Raw genomic sequence first — 20676 nt, 5'->3', positions numbered from 1 at the left:
GGTAACTAACTTCCTGGGAACTACTCTGGAGGATGGGGGCTGCAAAGCTAATACTTTCTTGATATTTTGAGGGAAACTCCCCTCCAAACCACCTGGGCTGTGACAAGAAGGAAGGAAACCTGGACCCTCAACCAGTATCCAAGGGCTGGCTTCATTTTTCCCCCCAATTAGCTTGCAAGGAGTTAATAGTAGCTCTGTAGTGCTGGATCCAGGGATTTGTGTGACGTAGATGAGGTTTGGCATTAAAAATGCTAAATAATTACAACTCTGAATTTTCTCATGTTCATTCACGAAGGTGTAATCTTTCCCACCTAGTACTATCACTCTGAGGGTGTATGAATCACTAATTATTGCCCTAATCCCAGGAGATAAATTTCTCCAAGGAACCCAGCAACAAAGAGCAAAGCCTTGAAACCTACTTATGAAGAAATGTGTCAGCCCTCTTAGAGATTTTTACTTCCCAACTTGGAAATTATGTTGATTAGAGTAAGTGGAAGCTTAACTGGGGGGTTGTTGATCTGTGTTATCATCTGGGGTGGGAGCGGAGGGGATAAACTGTGAGAGAGCGAGCCAATTTTATCTCAGTTTGTCCTCTGACTCATGAATTCTGAGTCCTGCAATGGAGTTTTTCGTGTTGGAAGAGAAGCTAGATTAATGCTTGTGTGCATAGTCATTGACTTTATAAAAAATCAGATTACAGGCCGAGCGCGGTGGCTCACGCCTGTAATCCCAGCACTATGGGAGGCCGAGGCGGGCGGATCACGAGGTCAGGAGATCGAGACCATCCTTGCTAGCACGGTGAAACCCCGTCTCTACTAAAAATACAAAAAATTAGCTGGGCGTTGTGACGGGCGCCTGTAGTCCCAGTTACTTGGGAGGCTGAGGCAGGAGAACGGCTTGAACCTGGGAGGCAGAGCTTGCAGTGAGCGGAGATCATGCCACCGCACTCCAGTCTGGGCGACAGAGCGAGACTCTATCTCAAAAAAAAAAAAAATCAGATTACAAGGAATAAATTTTGCATGCATTTATATATGCAAATTTATCATAATCACCAAGGATTTTAAGAAAGACTTTCCATGGTTTCATGGACTATTGAAATATTTGGTAAGCTGAGAAAGGCCTGTTATCCATATCCTTTCTAGATGTTATTCATCTTCTTGTTTTAAGGTATAAAAATTTTCCCTGAAAGCCTCTGATTTGGGCCTTGGATGTAACAATACCAGAGCCTGAGGGTAGACTTTTGACTATAAAGAATAAAAAAGTTCCAGGGCTTAAGCTTTGATTGAGGACATTTCTGTCTGTGTGGGAAATAGCAACAGCAAAAAGAAGTCCTGTAGCCAAGACTTGCTTGGGTTTTTCTGCTGAGGACAGCCAGAGATTCCTGCAGCTCTCTTGTTTGGGAGGGAGATGGGGAGGAAGAAAAGGAAATAGGAATGCTGTGTTCCTTCATCTTCCCTTCATTTCTCCCATGTAAAAAAAAAAGTAGCCAAGGAGTTATTGTCTCTTTTAGGAATGTCTCAGACTGTTAGAGTTACATCAATTGATACTGTCTTAATTTACCCTATAATTTTTTTAAAGGAAGAAAGATAATATCAGCTCTTTATTGCCTATGTCTGTACTATAGATGAAATGTGTCACACTCCTTAATTGTCTCCCACATTATCATATCTTTGATAAACTCAATAGAGAACCAGTAGCAGAAGATGCTTGAAATGGTTTTTAAATTATTTCAGAAAGGCTTCCAATTAAGCTATTGGGAAATATGTGTGTATATATATTTGTTAAAATGGTAGGTAGTTGACTTGCTTTTCAACGTTTGTAAGGTTTTGCAAGCTTGAACCACTTAAGTCAAAAGTAGAACTAATAAAAGCACAATTGGACTTAATATATTATGCCAAGATTTACAGTAACAAATTATTGTTTTTCAGCTATGAAGATAGCATTAAGCATATGCCAAGCAATCAGCACATGACTGTAATAGGTTCATGAAGGAAAGGCTTTTTCTAATCATTTTCAGTGGTGTTTTTCCCAAGACAGCAACAGCTTTTATAAAATGATGGTTATATCTCCTCATTATGGAATCTAATCTCCCCAAAAGACATTCAGCAGCTGCAAAATGCTAGCATCTTTTAGTTGTAAATTGTTTTTTATTATTTATCCCTATTTAACTAAAGAAGAAACGGCCATCAGATGATTTAACAAGACAAGAATTTAGTAGTTTTAACATTTGACAGCACCCAATTGTTAGCCCATGCATTGATCTCTTTAGATCTTGGCTTAATGGTAATTGGTGTATTTTTGCTTTCATGCCTCTATGTACTGTATAAGCTGCGTATGAGTCTTCCAGAAAGCAAATCTGCATGATCAGCTCTTTTATATTTCTCTTTGGCATGGGATTTGAAGTTGTGTGTACTCATAGAATTTAAGAAATTGCAGAATTAGACAAAAAGGAACACAACCATCCTATTGTGAGTCCAATTTTAATAGTGGGTGTCATTATGAGCTGGATTTGTTACCCACAAAGTGATAGAAGAAAGTCAGAAAATGGAAACCTCTGTTTGAGTGATGGGTATTATGATTTACTGGTGTGCATCCCATCCCAAAGGAGGCTCTTCAGTGTGTCACAGTTTTTGGTTCTTAAGAAAGTGATTGGGCTCTATTTGAGACTGTTCTGTGGAATTTAAAAATAACATGGCACTAATGAGTTTTCAAATCACTCCATAGGTAGAACTCTCATGAGACAACCAGCCAATTTAAATAAATAAGGTTCTATGACCCTATGGGAGCTTACAGGGGTGAGACATCCATTTTAATCGAGGCTCAGTTTGAGAAGAGGAAATTTCACTCATAACATACTTTTAAGTGGATTCGCTGCAATGTGATTTTCTGGTGATGTTTCCTTTGTTGCTATTTTAAGGCAAATGTTTATGTTCCTTTACAAGACTTTGCATATTTTACTGGAAAGGTTGAAGCAGTTTCTCCACCAATAATACGGCATGCCTTTCTAGAATGGTCACTCAGAACCAATTAAGCGACAATTTCTTTCCATAGACTGTTGCAATTTGCTTTTCACTTATTCTGTGCAGACTGAAGTTGTATATTCATGGACATTTCCTATGTAAGTTTTAGATTTTCCACTTTGTAGATGGAAATACTTCTTCCAGTTTTGTGATAAAATAACTCAACAACAGCAAAATTCAAATAAGACTGAAAAAGAAGTCTTATTAAGCCTTACATAAATAGCTGCTTCCCTATCATGAAAACAACTGGGAACATTGTACTGTTGTGAATCTACATTTCTACTTATTCAGTAATTGTACACCTAGTGCTGTTTACCATTTCATTTGTATTATTTATATATCAACCAAAGGGTATGAACACTAAAAAATAATTTCACATCACCTATCTTCCATTTCTTTTTATTTTAAAAGCCCTGAAGATATAGTTCTCCTATAAATAATGATAAAAACATGCTGTATTAATATTTCAGCAGAGATCTCCATCTACTCACATACTCACAAATAACATATTCTGTAATATATACACATACCCCTCCCTACAAATTAACTGTGCCTGGGGCTTGCAAGAAAATCAGGTCAAGCTAAAGGAGAAATCAGAGAACAAGACCAAAATTAATTTACTACTCTGTACCACATGTGAATATGAGTTTGTAGGGGGAAAAAAGGGCTTATTTTTTGGACCATCTCTATCCCTCTTTCTGTTGAGTACTTTTAACTCTGAGATATGTGCCACATCTTCTTGCCTAGATGAAGGTGAAAGTTCAACTCTCTCAGCTTAGATTTTTATTAAATTTCGTTAAGTCAGATAAAAGGAACTGCCTACCTTGTCAGTTCTGTTCCAAAATATCTAAAAGCCCTTCCTGTACCTCTTTCTTCCTGGAGGTAAAATTGTGAACACAACCGTAATTTGCCTATCTCTCTGAGAAGGGTTTTCCAAGCAACAATTGGCATCGTTTTCAAATATTTGGAATGGTTTTCAACCCAGTTATGTCATATATCTTATGCTATGTGTTAAAGCAAGTACATTGCATATGTATGTAAATACGGTAGGAAGGATGCCCCTTTAAATACGTATATTCATGAACCATTTTGGACTCCTTTCTCTCAAATCCACATTAACCCATCAGTCAAATGTATTGGCATTACCTTCAAAATGCATCCAGATTCTGATCTTTGTCACTTTTGTCACTATCACCTTCATCCAAGACTCAGCCCCACTATCTCTGAACTGGATTATTGCAACCACCTTCTAATGGGTCTCCCTGCTTCTACCTCCCTTGGGTTTGTTCTTAACACAATAACAAAGGTGGCTTTGCTAAACCATGTATAGGACCTTGTCACCCTCCCTCAGAACCTTCTATCAGCTTTCCGTCTCACCCAGAGTAAAAGTTAAAGACCTTGCAGTGGCTTCTGAGGCCTCCCTCTTCTCCAGCTCTCATTCCACTCCAGGAGCACTTACCTGCTTGCTGTTCCTGGAATATACCAAAGGTGCAGCCAGCTCAGAGTCTGTGTTGTTTTTATTTCTTGTGCTTCCCTTAGACACCAGCATGGCTCCCTCTCTCACTTCCACCAGGTCCCTGTTCAAATGTTATCTTAACTGGGAGGTCTTCCCTGATGATCTTATATTAAGTATCACCCACCTCTTGACCTCTACTCTGCCATTCCCTACTCTCCTTACCTTTCTCTACTTTCCCCTTGAAAACACACACAGATGTGTTGTGTTTACATATGCATATATGTATGCATACATGTATGTTCATATACATGTGTCTGTAAATATATTTACTTACGTTTAATTTGCTGTTGTTTTTTCCATTGTTTATGTGTTGATTGCCCCCTCTCTACCCTCCAGAACATAAGCTCCAAGGAGGCAAGGACTTTTTGCTTTTTACTTCATAACCCCAGTTTATATAATAGAGCCTGATATGTACTAAACACTCAATATATGTCGAAAAGATAGAAGGAGGAAGGAAGAAAGAGAGGAAAGAAGGAAGGAAGGAAGGAAGGAAGGAAGGAAGGAAGTAAGTGAAGGAAGGAAGGAAGGAAGTGAACAGGACTCGTAAGGTACGTGCATCCTGCCGTTCATTCCGAGGTTCCCGCGCCCCGTAAGGGTGGAAAAAGAGAAAGAAAGGGAGAAAGCAAGAAAGCAAAAAGAAGGGAGGGAGGGAGGAGGGAAGGGAGGAAGGAGGGAAGGGAGGGAAGAAGGGAAGAATTGTTCAAGAATCTGTTTTCATGGCTGGTCTAGGAACTCTGATGGAAATTCCCTGTTAGTCCTTTTATCTTCCACACAGTCACTTATTTTGACTTCACTTAGGCTGGGTACAAAGTATTTTAGTTTGGTATACACATGCCACCTCTTTGCTTAAATAAACAATGTGATCAGTTTTCTGGGATCATAGGAGAAATAAGTGGGAACACAGAGGCCACCATTCCCGTTTCTGCCTGGACATTGACAAGTCACCCCTCCCGCCCCCACTTTGCCAGATGAGCTGAGGAAATGCATCCTTACCTCCCAAGCGAACATTAATTACTGTTTGCACCACGCTTTGAGATCCACAGATGAAAGCAGTTGTAAAAGCAAAAAGGGTTATTATGTTGGGAATGGTTATAGACTCATTTAGCTCTGGAAACCGATCAAGCGGGAATGTTGAATCATGAAACTAAGGTTGGCCAAATATTACACTTGTTATAATTAACTTCAGCTTAAGCTTCAACACAGTGACATGTTTCCTTTAAATAAAGTTAAGTCCTCTAAGGATGCATGAATCTATGTGGATCTCGATTTTCAGCTGGGAATTGAAATTTTTCAGATATGCAGAATGCAGAAAAGCAAATGTGTCTCTGACTTCTGGTGGGGGAGGGTGAATATCTGGGCAGACTGCTTATTTTTGAGACATCTTATAAATAATCCTCTGTCTCCTTTTCCCCACGGGGCTGTGAGAGGAATGTTCACAAAATTATGGGGATTTAGGACTGGAACTGAATTTAAAGGGCCTACAATCCTACTTCCCACTGAATGCCAACATTTTCTACAACCTTGCTGACAAGAGCCACTCAAGACTGCTGAAATAATTTCTGGGATGAGGAGCTTGTTACTTTGCAAGCGTGCTGATTCTGATGTTTTTCAACAACTGTTGTTAGAAATATCTCTACATGTTTATCCATTTTTGTCAACAAATATTTATTAATCACTTTCTGTGCACATGTACTCTGTTAGGAACTTTGGGATATGGAAAGATTAAAAACAATGCAGATTCCACAACCACCTAGAGCAGGGCCCTGGCCTGGGATAGAATCTGAGAGGTGGTAGTTATTCAATATATGTGTGTTGATTGAATGAATGAAAGAGTAGATTACATTCTAGCAAGAATGATACAGAACATGCCAAAGAAACCATGATACCAGGTGGAACAAGTATAAAGGAGAGGTATAGATATATGCCAGATTTATCAAGCTGAATTTGGCTCTTTCTCTTGGTGTCTTTCCAAACCAGCTTATAAAAGTCCATTCTGTTTTTTCATGGTACATGGCTAAATTATTTGAGGGTTGCTACAACGTCCTTTACCTCTCTTCCAGAGTTAAGAACTGCAGGGCCTCGAGTCTATTAAATCATTTCTAGTACCCCCATCAATCTGAATTTCTTACCCTAGGCAACTCAGTGCCTTAACTAGGCTCTTAAGAGGTCACCCTAGAATAGAATAGACCAACCAATTCAGATGTATTCATACAGGCATACAGTACATTGGGTCTCTCTTTCCTATGATCTGGACATGCTTCCCATACCATCTCATACTGCATAAACTATTTGTTCATGGAGCCCTTCTTTCCTGGGACATGTTTTATCTTGAGAAAACCCAATATTTCAAAAATCATAGTTTGGAAGATAACAGTCTAATGTCATATGTGGGTTGGTTCTATTAGGGGGTTCTAATAAAGCCTGATATGTACTAAACCCTCAAAGAATATGTGTAGATGAAGAAAGGATAAGAAGGAGGAGGAAGAAGAGAAAAGGAAGGAAGGAAGGAAGGGCGGTCCCGAGTTAGGGATAGGGGAAATCGCCTAGGCCCCACCGCCTGCCCGCCCCTCCCTCCCATACCCGCCCCCCTCCCTCCAGAAAGAAAGAAAGAAAAGAAGAAAGAAGAAAGAAGAAAGAAAGAAAAGAAAGAAAGAAAGAAAGAAAGAAAGAAAGAAAGAAAGAAAGAAAGAAAGAGAAAGAAAGAAAGAAAGAAAGGAAAAAAGAAAAAAAGGAGGGAGGAAGGAGGGAAGGGATGTCATATGTGGGTTGGTTCTATTAGGGGGTGGGGAGCAGAGTAATTATTTTACACATACTGCTTTAAAATTGTACATTTATAGTCCATTTATATGATTTTCTGTGAAGGCAGATTTTTCTTCATCCTTATTTGAATTTTGGGTTTTCTGCTCATCCCCAAACTTAAGTACTGGAGAGCAGTGTTACCTAATAAATAGAGCCTTAGACTCAGGTTACTAACTTACTATGTGGTCCAGGAAAAGCCACATCCTCTTTCTGAATTATGGTTTTGTCATCAGCAAAGTGAAGTGGCTGGTCAGGGATATTATCTAAGGTTCCCTCTAAAGCTAACATTCGATGGACTTTCTCCGTAACTTTCTTTGACTTCATCTAGATCATTCTATGACTTTTGCTAATCTCAGGGACAGAGCTATCAACTATAAAACAATTCTAAACAGACGCATAGCAAAAGCAAGACACAGCAGGTCAACCCAAGCCCCATCTTCTAATGCTCTTTTAGCATGTCAGAACTGCAGAGACTGGGAAGAAAATGTGAACTAAGAGCCACAACAGTCTTTGTTCTGCATCTGTACCATGTGGCAAGTCTTCACAAGAAGAGAAAGAAGCTGGGCATTTTTGCATGTGCGAACCAATGCTGACATTTCTGTCACATCACTTCTACCATGATGGATTTTACAAGTTGGCCACATGAACATGTTTGTTCATGTCTGACATGGCACATCATTGTATCACCTGACATGCAAACTCCTCACTCACTTCAAGTCTTTCAGCATTTCTACCCTGGTTCGTAGTGGCTTCTTTCCTGGCAACTATGATTATTTGAAAACAATGTCAAAATAAATCCATTCTCATTTTCATCCCTGGCAATCACTCACTTGGCTATGTCTAGTTCAGGGTCTCCGCCCACATCTCTCTTTATTTACTCCTTCCCTCTTTTTTCTCTCTTCTCCATAGATTTTCTCATCTAATGCAAAACGTTCTCAAGAAAGTGGGCAGAGGCCTCTCAGGGTTGTAGGGGGCGGGAGGAGAAAGAACCAACCGTTTCCTAGTGCACAGTACTGTTTCAGTACCACGGAGAGCGGTGCTGGGTGTGGAGACCAGGGGAAAATCTGTTAGTCAGCCTTGCGGGTGGTTTTCGGGCACCATTTGGAGCCCCACAGGTGGTGGAAATGACAAACCTCTACAAAGAAGCTTTGCAGTAAGAACTGCTCTCCCCAGAGCCTAAGTGCCAAGCCTTACATCGTCACATGCAAAGAACAGATTGCATCTGGGCCCGGGTGCCCGTCCTAATGTCAGCTCGCTTGGCATTTACCTTCCTTTCCCAGGCTGACCTATGAAGATGGGACAGGCTCTGGGGACATTGTTCTAGCCGTGCAAACGCTGTGGCCATTGTGTCAGCATGGAAGAGCTGCCGGTTCCTTTCCAGCTCAACACTGTAATTTTATCAACTCTGGCTCAGAGAAACCTATATTTATAATGCTAATTAGAAGGGCACACATTTAATTTGAGTGGAAGACTATTTGTATCTCGCTGAGCCTGATAGCACAGGGCTCAAGCGACAGCAGTCAGAGGCAAAGCAAGCCTTTCTCCCTTCTCCAAGTATTTGAAACAGGGCTTACTCTTGCCAAACAATTTCTCTGTTGGATTAAAAAGAGAGAGCGAGGGAGAGTGCTGAATATGCTGGAGCTCAGAAAACTTTGTGTTTTATCTCCTGCCTGCATAATATATTTCTCTGTGCACTGAGAAAACATGCCTCTTATGTTATCTAATTGTTTCCTGACACATTTAGCAACATTTCACACTCTTTAAAGTGACATTAACATTGCTGACAGTGGAGGTATTTTCATTAGATGGGCTTTGAATTGTAGCCAGGATGCACTGCAGGTCTTCAAATAGGCTTGTAAAAGGTGAGGAAGGCATTATTTATGAAACTAGAGACTTGGCCAACAGTGCCCTGTGGATGTGTATTAATTTTGCTGACTCTAGTCAATTTAGAGTATGTGTGTGTGTGCGTGCATGCATATATGTACATGCATTTGTGCATACACACACACACATACAACAGCAAATTTTTGTGAGCTGAACTAAAACGTCTTCATTATCCAGCAGACCACTAGGCTGTGTTTCATGGAAATTCCCAAAACATCTCTTCATCCACATCTTTTTAGCCATAACTAAGCAATGTGCTATTTCAGACAAAAATCAGTCACTTTGCACCCAATCCTGAGGCTGAGTAGCCATGTGGCTCATGTATATAGGCAGCATGATCATCACTCTCCCAGTGTAAAGTTAAAACATCCTCCTTGTTTTCTCCCTTCATGCTCCTTTGTGCCCCAAGGCCATTTTTCTGATGCCTTCAGCTGTCTGCCTTGATGCATAGTTTTCCCCAGAGAGTGTCCTAAGTGAGTCTTCAGAGAACAGTACCTTGCAAGCACCTGCCTCTGCGGGGCCTGAAGAGAGATATATGGAGGTTCATTCTGACCTTGATGAAAAAAGTAGCCACGCTTGGAGAAGGTGGGGAAGATGCAATTCAGGTTGTGAATTTCTGCTAGGACACAACTCACATGGAACCTTGACCCAATTGTTGATCTCCATACTTGTCATGAGAATAGAACAATATTTAGACATTCAAAGCTGAAGAAGAGCACTCACTGCAGATTGTCTAGTCATCTTGACACTGCTACCATTTCCAGTCAGCCTTCCTGCCCTACCCTAGTTAAAATTACTCTTCTCTCTTTGCATCTCCAGCACTGCAATGACTCTGTGTAGTCATACAATGCTTAATTAGAGAGCTCTGAGTTCGTATCTTGGCTTTGCCCATTACCTACTGTATAACCTTTGTCAAGTCCCATGATCTCTTCAAGACAGTTTGCTCATCTGTAAAATAGGGATAATAATAGTGACTGCTAGATAGTATTGTTGGAAGGATGTTGTAAATTACAAACCATGATGTGCTAAACATACTGCCTAGAACATTTGTGAGTGCTCAAGAAATGTTAGTAAATGTTAGTAAATATTAATCTCTTCCATGGCAATATGGGCCCTCTTGTGACTGAGACAATGTCATCACATTTCTTTAAAGTACGGATGCTGGCCAGGCACAGTGACTCATGCCTGTAATCCCAACACTCTGGGAGGCTGAGGCAGCCGAATTGCCTGAGGTCAGGAGTTTGAGACCAGTCTGGACAACATGGTGAAACCCTGTCTCTACTAAAAATCCAAAAATACTAGCCAGGCGTGGTGGTGGGCACCTGTAATCCCAGCTACTTGGGAGACTGAGGCAGGGGAATTGCTTGAACCTGGGAGGCAGAGGTTGCAGTGAGCTGAGATTGTGCCACTACACTCCAGCCTGGATGACAGAGCGAGACGCTGTCTCTAAATAAATAAATAAATAAATATTTAAAAATTACTAGTGTCATTATGTCATAGTACAATAAGATTGCATGTGTTGACTGAGGCCTGCTGAACATAAGAAGTTTGTTGTGACAAGTAGCTAGCAACTAGGTAGCCACAATAAAGAATTCTGGTCTCGGGCGGGCGCGGTGGCTCAAGCCTGTAATCCCAGCACTTTGGGAGGCCGAGACGGGCGGATCACGAGGTCAGGAGATCGAGACCATCCTGGCGAATATGGTGAAACCTCGTCTCTAAAAAATACAAAAAATACAAAAAACTAGCCGGGCGAGGTGGCGGGAGCCTGTAGTCCCAGCTACTCGGGAGGCTGAGGCGGGAGAATGGCGTAAACCCGGGAGGCGGAGCTTGCAGTGAGCTGAGATCCGGCCACTGCACTCCAGCCTGGGCGACAGAGCGAGACTCCGTCTCAAAAAAAAAAAAAAAAAAAAAGAATCCTGGTCTCCTAACTCCTAGCCCAGTACTCTTCCTAATTGTACACTAGTGGGGATTTTTCAGATACAAGGCAATGATGTTCAAACAATTGTTGAGGGAGGGTATAAATCAATGCATATGTTATCCGTGCCCTGACATCTTCCTAACAACCCAGACCTAGTCCTCCTCTCATTTACATTTTCAATTCTAATTTCACAACATTTATATGTCTTTGAGGGGAGCTTTCCATCCTTTATATTGGCTACTGGTGGGTAGAATCCCAAGGCATCTAATCTTTAGCATCTTATCAAGGACCATTCAATGAGGAATGGGTGGGGTACTGTGAGCGTGGGCAGCATAGAGATGAAATAGTTTGAGCATCTGCTGCCTAGAATGCATGTTTTATCTTTGTGGTCCCTAAAGCACATAGCAAAACATGGATTTACAGTTGAGAACTGTTTGCTATCTGCAGACAAAGCCTTTGGAAAGGAAAGCTTCCAATAATGAGAATGAAAACAATTACCGTTTGCAGAGTACTTCACCATTTGCAATGCACTTTCATCTATGTTACTATTTAATCCTCAAAAAGTCCTGTAAGGGGAATAGAACACCTATCTCTTACCTTTTGTAATGCATGATAATAACACATGCCATTTAATTCAGAAAGTTTATAGAAGTGTCTCCTTTAATACATTTAAAACTAGTGAAGTACATTTCCACACATTTCGCTTATCTAGTAGTTGAACACAGAAAAGTTAGATGACTTGCCCAAGGTCTCCCAGAGAATCAGTGGCAGAATCAAGATTTGACCTTCAATCTGTTTCAATGTCAATCACATTGTTACGTCAGCACTTGGTATGTTGTTATTATAAAATCTAATTAAATTATCCGTGCAGTGTGGTATGAGGTCTAAACCCAGCATACCTAGGTTCAAACTCTTCTTCCCAACGAACTTATCCCTTCTGCAGTTCACTTTCTTCATCTTTAAAATGGGAATAAGATTGTACAACCTACTCCCAAAGAGTTTGTGTGAGATTAAATACAATAATATATGTAAAAGGCTTGGAAATAATACCTGGTACATCATAAGAGCTCAGTCAGTCTGAGCAATTGGCAATATTGTTGTTTCTATATACCAGGAACCACAAGAAGTGAACATAAAAATGAGTAAGATGAATTCCTTTGCATCATGGAACATATGTTCTCTAAGGGAGCCTTTTGAAATTGTTTCGGCATCAGCATACAGTTCCTTTTAATCTTTCTCTAGCAGTTCCCCCCCCCCCCCCCAACTAAGCTCTTACAAAACAGATTCTAGGAGGGCAAGAAAACAGCTCAATGTATCTTCTGCATATTACTCAGCACAGACAGACAACTCAGTAAGTGACAGCATTGCCCACATAGTTTAGCACCTTCGTCTGAAATTGTTGGAAATTGTTGGATTGTCTTGGGTTACATCTCCCAAGTAGCTCCTGAAGGTGAGAAGCTTTCATAATTAGAATGGAATCAAATTTCTCTCTCTCTCTCTTTCTCTCTCTCTCTTCTTTTTTTTTTTTTTTTTTTTTTTTTTTTTTTTTTTTTTTTTTTTTTTTGGAGTTTCACTCTGCAGTCCCGGCCAGGGTGGTACAATCAGGGTTCACTGCAGCCTTGGCCTCCTGGGCTCAAGCAGTCTTCCCACCTCAGTCCCCCAAGTAACTGGGAGCACAGGTGCACAGCACCAAGACTGGCTAATTTTTGTATTTTTTATAGAGATGGGATTTTGCCATGTTGCCCAGGACAGTTTCAAACTCCTAGGCCTAAGTTATCCTCCTGCCTTGACCTCCCAAAGTGCTGGGATTACAGTCGTGAGCCACCATGCCCAGCCTGGAATCAAATTTTATACAACGGTTGCATTCTAAATTTTGAAAATTAACCAAAAAATGTGGTCACACTACCATGCCTGAAAACCCCTTGCTTCTCTTGGAGACTGAAACATTGTCTCTTAATAAATTTAACAGTTTTTCCTCCAAGGTTGTGACAGACTGATGTGGCTTCATTTGAGCACCAAGTGAAGTAGTGGCTTAATATTCTAGGCCACTTGACTAATGAAAAAAAAAAACATACATTTAAATTCGGAATCAACTCTTCTTAGCAAGATACTTACACACTGAGAGAGATACCCAAAACCTAAGACAACAGCCATAGCAGCCAACAGTGAAGTGAAAGCCATGAGTAGTTGATATACATTCATACATGTTGGTGGAGTAAATTGTTATAATCAACCAATCATAGTGCTATTTATTATGTACAGGCTCTGTACTGGGCGCTAGGATACAAAGATGTGTATAGTGTACAATGTCTACCCAAAGTCACTCATAGTCTCATGAATGAGCCAGACATTTAGGCAAATACATAAGCTAACAGGTAATATAAGCAATGACGAAAGTATGTCCTGGGTACCAGTGAGTGAGGTGATCAGAAAAGACTTCTAAAGAAGGTGGTTCTGGAGATGATGAGTCTTTAGAAAGTCTTCAAAAGGTCTCTAGAAGGTCTTTACCAGCCAGGCATGGTGGCTCACGCCTGTAATCCCAGGACTTTGGAAGACCAAGGTGGGTGGATCACCTGAGGTCAGGAGTTCGAGACCAGCCTGGCCAACATGGTCAAACTTCATCTCTACAAAAATACAAAAATTATCTGGATGTGGTGGTGCATGCCTATAATCCTAGCTACTCAGGAGGCTGAGGCAGGAGAATCAGTTGAACCCACGAGGCAGAGGTTGCAGTGAACCGAGATGATACCACTGCACTCCAGCCTGGGTGACACAGTGAGACTCCATCTCAAAAGAAAAATGGTATTTGCCAACAAAGAGAGAGCATCTTCCATGCACGGGGAGAGATATGAGAAGGGAATGATTCATATTCACCAGGACAGTTGTTTTGGCATTTTTAGAGCATAGGGAATGAGGGAGTCTGGCACAAGATAACAGAGTTTAAACTATACTATAGGCAATGGAATGTCTTGGGAAAGTTGAGAGAAGGAACTTGACCTGAGCAAATTTGTGCATTCAGAAAGATGTTGGCTTTTGTATGAAGGGAAGGAACACAGTTAAGCATACCAGTAACTGGAAAGGTAGAACCATAGTATAGACTATGCTGTCCAACATGGTAGCCACTAGCTGGATGTGGCTATCTAAATGTCACTAAAACTTAATACTATTAAAAATTCCGTTTTTCAATTGTACTAGCCACATTTCAAGTGTCCAATAGCCACATGTACTAAACACTATGGATATAGAACACGCCCATCATCACAATAAGGTCTGCTAGACAGCATCAATCTGGACAACTACACATGACCAACATAATAATGGTTTTCCCTTTGAGAGGATCTGGGAGATGTAATTAAGCTGCATGTGTCAAGCAATTAGAAATTTCTGGTCAGAAAGTATTTGAGGATACATTGCCTTTTGGTAAACAGTTGTGTCACTGCAGTTAAGGTGAGTTTGTGTCTTCGCAAGAGGAAGCTGCAAAGAAACACTGCATTTCACCTCATGAAGATGAAAGGGCTAGCATTAGAAAATTATAGAAATTATTTTAAAAACAGACTCTACTCTCCATCTATAGCCTCATCTATATTTGACACCTTCTGAAGTGCAATGCTGCCAGGAAGATATGATATATAAACATGCATGTTGTCGGTGAGATATAGTAATGACACCCAAATGCATAGGGTCTCAAACTGTGAAGACAGTTCATGCTTGAGCTCCTCCTGCAAGAGGCCCTTTAACTGGGGCAGGTCCAACAGCATGCCACCCTTCCAATAAATTATGCATAAGAGCTTGTTCACAATTGGGATAGTTTTGCCAGGGCCATCTGAAAACGATTTGTTTTCAAGAAAATGCTTAACTGGGCTTTCGTGGGTTCAGTGAAGTGTGAGTGAAGAGGGCAATTAGGTCTTCCACTGTAAAAATAAAAACTTCAAGCGAGATGATGTGGAATAGAACAAACCCAGTCAGGCTGATATCGCCTCATTGAGAAGACATAAGAGGTCATAATGAAAATTCCTCAGGTGAGGTTAAATAACCTAAAACTGAGGTGTAACATTCTCCTCTGAATCTCCTGCCTCCATAAAGACCACCCAACCCTCTCTTGTCAAACAGATCTCTCTCACCTCTGGGGAAAAGCATGCTGTAACTTCCCGCAGTGACAATTAGACTTGCTTTGAGGAAATTTTGCCTCTTTCTGACTTAAATTCCCCAATGATACGTTAAGTTAATTTTTGTGGTGTTTTCTTGGGTGGGGGAAAAAGGCTGACTGAATTAAATGTTTTACTTCTAATATCCACCCAATGCTTATAAACTGGAAAAAAGAGCAACTTAAAAATTAGTCATGTAACATAAAGTATACTTATCTAAAGCCATCACATGTGGTAACCCAGGATTTCTCAACCTCAATACTATCGGTATTTGGGGCTGGATAATTCTTTGTTGTGGGAAATTGTCCTGTGCATTATAGGATGTTTAACAGCACCCCTGTCCCTACCCATCAGATGCCAGTAGCACCCCAACCAAAAAGTTCCCAGACATTGCCAAATGTCTCCTGGGGAGCAGGATTGCCCCAGTGGGGAATGACTGAGCTAGTCTAACATTAGCACTAAATATTAGCAGCCTGCTATCAGAAATATAGAAGGTAGGTAGGTAGATTTATGTAAATACATAATATTATGTAAATATAAAATATAAATATTAGAGGTAAAATATAAATACATAATATATATCTGTATTTCAAGTTTAAGATGCTGACCAGGTGTGGTGGCTCATGCCTTTAATCCCAGCACTTTGGGAGGCTGAGGTGGGCAGATCACCTGAGGTTAGGAGTTCTAGACCAACCTGGCCAACATGCTGAAACCCAGTCCCTACTAAAAAATACAAATATTAGCCGGGCGTAATGGTGCGTGCCTGTAATCCCAGCTACTCAGGAGGCTGAGGCATGAGAATCACTTGAACCCATGAGGCGGAAATTGCAGTAGCCAAGATTGCACCACTGCACTCCAACCTGAGTGACAGAGAGTGAGATTCTGTCTCAAAAAAAAAAAAAAAAAAAAAAAAAAAATCAGATGCTATATTTGTTAGGGGTCATTTCACATTCTGCAATAATGATCAATACTACAGTCTCCCTACCTATGGTATAGTCATGTATACACAGCAGGTGCTTGTGAACCAGCTGGAACCAGTAAGCTAAAAGTCTCATTAGCTCCATCTGGGTCCCTTGTCCCTACTGTCTGTCAAACACTGTTCTATGGGTTCTACATATAACATCTCCACCCTTCACAACAACATGTAGAGTGGGTGTTAATATCATCAGAGAGGCTCAGAGAGGTGAACTGAGTTGCTCAGACTCCCAAGTAATAGAGTAAGTGGAAGGGCTCAGTCTGCCGGACTCTGAAGTCTGTGCTCTCTCCATTCCTCCCTTGGGCTTTGGAGGAAGAAAACTGGATGGGCTACAAGGTTGGGGATGAATTACACAGCACAGAGACAGAAAAAAGGCAGGTATGAAGGGAGAAATAAACGTTTGTAAAAGACAATTGGGTATTACATCTGTTGGAGCCCAGGGTTTCATTTGGAGCAGGGTACAAAATGAGAATGGGTTGGGTTTGCTTAATGAAACCAACTCACAGATGAATTTGAGTGTAAGGTGACTCTAGGTTAAGGAATAGCCCATTGTAGTTTATGGCAATACGCAAACCTGAGTTCGAATCTTGGTTCTTACCTTTGGGTATGTTATTCACGCCCCAGAGTCTCTATACTTGTTGAACAACTGACAGTGTGGGTGGTAAGTGTGGAAGGGGCGTAAGCAAAATCACTGAGGCTGGTGTTCAGCACATCAAATAGGCTGAACAGATAAATGTGCTGTGGCTTAACCCACCTTTCCAGTGGTGGTGAATGCAATGAGCTGGAGACAGAGAGTCACTGTTATCAGGGCAGCTTGCAGCTTCTGCAGTAGCAGGCCTGGCTGCCATGCCCCAGTGCTCCCTCGAAGCCCATGGTGAAGCCTTGGTGAAGAATATCTTGTCACATAGCCCTCTGAAAGCTGCACACGCAGAACTACGCAGACCTTGAAAAACCTGATGCACTTTCCTGAAAAATATTCTTATGGGTCTTAATGGCAAGGAGAACCACATTTTAAAAAATCATTAAATGCAAACAAAAGCAGTATCTCAGGTATTGAAAATATTTTTATTTGCATAGAAATAACGTAAATTTTTCTCACTTTTTGACCCCTTCACACATAGGGGCTTCACAAACCCCAAAGAGTTAGAGAAAAGTAGATACTTTAGTAAAGCATCTGAATAAATAGCAGGTATTAAGAAATATCATTAAGACAACTGTTTAAATCCTCTTGCTTAAGTGTAAGTACTTTTGCAATACTCAACTTTAACACAAAAACCATGTTTTTACTAAGTTCTTGAAGTCACAGAGGATTTTTAAGTTTTGACTCAAGTTCTTTTTTCTCTCCTTACAAATTATTTTTTTCTGTGTGAGTGGGGCACCATGATTATTTCCAGGAAGAACCTTCTTTCTGCCCAGGATTAATTACCTCCTCTGGGATGACTTCTATTGTGCATTCCAGAAAAAGACTCATGAGTTTGGGATTCACATCTTATTCATTTGTTAGCACTTTTGTCTAATGTGGAACATAGTCAAATGGACTACTCGAGGCTTGGGCTTTGGAGTCAGATGACCAGGGTTCAAATCCCAGCTGTGCTGCCTGCTAACAGCATGATGTTAGGAAAGTCGGTTTAACTAAGCCTCAGTGTCCTTACCTGTAAATGGGGAGGATAATCTTACTAAGTTCAAAGGAAAGTAGTGAATGTAAAAGAATGTATATATGTGTATATGTGTAGAATACTTAATACTTAGCTCATTTCTTAGAGTAAAGCAAGATCATATATATATAAGTGGTAATGAGGTCATTGAACTTATTATTTTGGATACAATTATTCCTAGTACCTTTTTTGTTACTGTTATCCGAGCATGTCTCTTTGCTTCATCAAATATCCTGACCTCTCATCACTACATAAATCAATTATGCATTGCCTACACAGAACATTCTAATGTCTGCTTGCCATTAATCTGTTGAATAAAAAAGAGCCCGTTGTTTTAAGTGAATTTCGGGAATTGATCTGCAACATGCCCTCTGTCATGAATTAGTGAATATATTAAAAAGGGTTGGGCAGAGCAGCAATTTCACTAATAATATTTACTGCTTTGGAGATGGAGAGGAGATTGGTAGCCCTTTGGTCTTGGGGAACTAAGTCAGGATCCAAATTAACTTAAAGAGCAAGATGGTTCTGTAATTAAGACAATGGGAGTTAGAGCACTATGGTTTCAACCACCGGTTGTGTAGGATAAAGTTTTCAGGTATGACTGAAATGGGTGATGAGTGAGGACCTGGAGCATGGTTGTCAAATAAGCAGTGTGATCTACTACCTCTCCCCACTCCGCGTCCATGAAATTTCTAATTGATGATTTCACTGTTTCCCACTGAATCCAGGACTTCCTGACAGTCCTTCTCAACACAGCATTCCACACAGCCACTACCAATCTATCAGAGTTAGCACAAAATGGGCTATCGGTACGTTAATCAGAAAAAAAAAAAAATAATGAGTTCAAACTATCACTAAATTGTATTCATTTGGAAGCAGATAAATTAGAAAAAGTTGGATTAGTCCCCAAGTTTAAGGTCATGGTTAATCCAATCACACAGATAATTAGTTTGACTTTGATTTACATGGGGATCTTGGAAAACACGTACACACACACCCACACATACACAAGACCATATGAGTTTAATGAAAGACATATTGCTGCCTTTGCCTGTTTCCTTTTGTTTTTTAACAGATCAGTTGAACCTGGTTTTCTGTGCATTTGCTGGAGACTATACTCATTCAAAATGGAACTTTCAACATAGTTGGAGAGTCAGATGTTGTACATAAAGTGGGAACCAGGTGAATGCCTATCACCTGGTTACCTGCCCATGCCACACTAAGCATTTCTGTAAGAAATCACGATGTATAAAGTGAGCCTGTAGAAGTTTCAGTTTTCTCCCCGTACTTTGGAACCTGTTTATGTCTGTACAGATGGTCTCTGTCAGTTGGAATAGTCGGGTGGGGGGGGAAATGTAGCATAAGTGAACAAAACTAGCAAATGACATAGCAGACAGAAAACAGCATACCAGGGCTGGCGTGGTGTTCACACCTGTAATCCTAGCACTTTGAGAGGCTAAGTCAGGTGGATACTTGAACTCAGGAGTTCCAGACCAGCCTGGGCAGCATAGTGAAACTCCTTCTATACAAAAAATACAAAAATTAGACAGGCATAGTGGCTTGCATCTGTAATCCCAGCTACTTGTGGGGACTGAGGTGGGAGGATCACTTGAGCCCAGGAGGCGGAGGTTGCAGTGAGCCGAGATCACGCCACTGCACTCCAGCATGGGCAACAAGCAAGACCATGTCGAAAGAAAGAAAAAGAAAGGAAAAGAAAGAAAGAAAGAAAGAAAGAAAGAAAGAAAGAAAGAAAGAAGAAGAGAGAGAGAGAGAGAGAGAGAGAGAGAGGGAGGGAGGGAGGGAGGGAGGGAGGGAGGGAGGAAGGAGGAGAAAGGGAGGGAAAGAAGGAAGGAAGAAAGGGAGGGACAGAGGGAGGGAAGGAAGGAAAGAAGGAAGGAGGGAGGGAAGGAAGGAAGGAAGGAAGGAAGGAAGGAAGGAAGGAAGGAAGGAAGGAAGGAAGGAAGGAAGGAAGGAAGGAAGGAAGGAAAGAAGGAAGGAAAGAAAGAAAAGAAAGAAAGCGAGAAAACAGCATACCATTTGCTGGGGGCAGAGCTAGGGACTGAGAAATTTCCCAAGTAATGGTAGGTACCAGCAAGCAGAGTTGAAGGAGCTCCCAAAACATGGGCTTAATGTGGGCTGAAAAATAACAGGAATCAGACAATTCTGTGATGTGTATTCTCAATACACTGTAGTAACCCCAATGCTTTCATTGTGTTATGACTGCTCTTCTATTGTCTGTATTTGTATAAATTAAAAAGCAGCTCTGTCTGTACTATATGAAACGAATTCATGCTGAACAAAATTTCAAAAAGTTCATGTAAAGAATGATTTCACACAACTATCATATCAGGCTCCTGGAAAATTGCACTTGAACTTCAGTTCCACCTCAGTCACTCAAAGGAATTTAAAAATTGGCTTCCAGCCATCCTTGTTCTTCAACATGCAGTTTCAGATATGCCTCAATAACACAAACTTTAAAGCCTATTGATTGTGAGTTAAAATCTGTTCCTACCAGAGCCTCGCTGCTAAGTGGACGTCAACACCAACTTCACAGTGCCTTGGTTAGGATTCCTCTGAGTTCAGGAGCCTTGAAGAAGGCAGAGGGTAACATTGCTATGAAGGAGCTGCTTTGAACTTTATAACAAAATGACAAGAAAAACTTTGAACTCTGTCGGATGATAGGTGCTGTAAATGGTTATTCAAAAAAATGTTTCTTATTTGAAATCGGAAGAGTCCCTTGGGATTGGGAGATGGGAACCCGGA

General features: G+C 40.9%; 1 protein-coding gene across 7 annotated transcripts in view; it reads left to right on the top strand.

Annotated features, from left to right (window-relative positions):
* Window positions 1–20676, top strand: part of TENM2 (teneurin transmembrane protein 2) — a 1294091-nt gene that overhangs the window by 878442 nt on the left and 394973 nt on the right. Inside the window, exon 3 of one of the 7 annotated variants that reach the window (XM_030927459.1) lies at window positions 8546–8567. The exons of the other annotated variants lie outside the window; for them this stretch is intronic. Coding sequence (XP_030783319.1) covers window positions 8546–8567 — 22 coding nt within the window. The remainder of the gene's footprint in view (window positions 1–8545; window positions 8568–20676) is intronic. 7 annotated transcript variants of the gene reach the window in all.

This window comes from Rhinopithecus roxellana, chromosome 3 (assembly GCF_007565055.1).
Source record: "Rhinopithecus roxellana isolate Shanxi Qingling chromosome 3, ASM756505v1, whole genome shotgun sequence".
Taxonomy (NCBI): Eukaryota; Metazoa; Chordata; class Mammalia; order Primates; family Cercopithecidae; genus Rhinopithecus; species Rhinopithecus roxellana.
The sequence above is the reverse complement of the archived record's forward strand: the minus strand, read 5'-3'. Positions and strand labels throughout refer to the sequence as shown.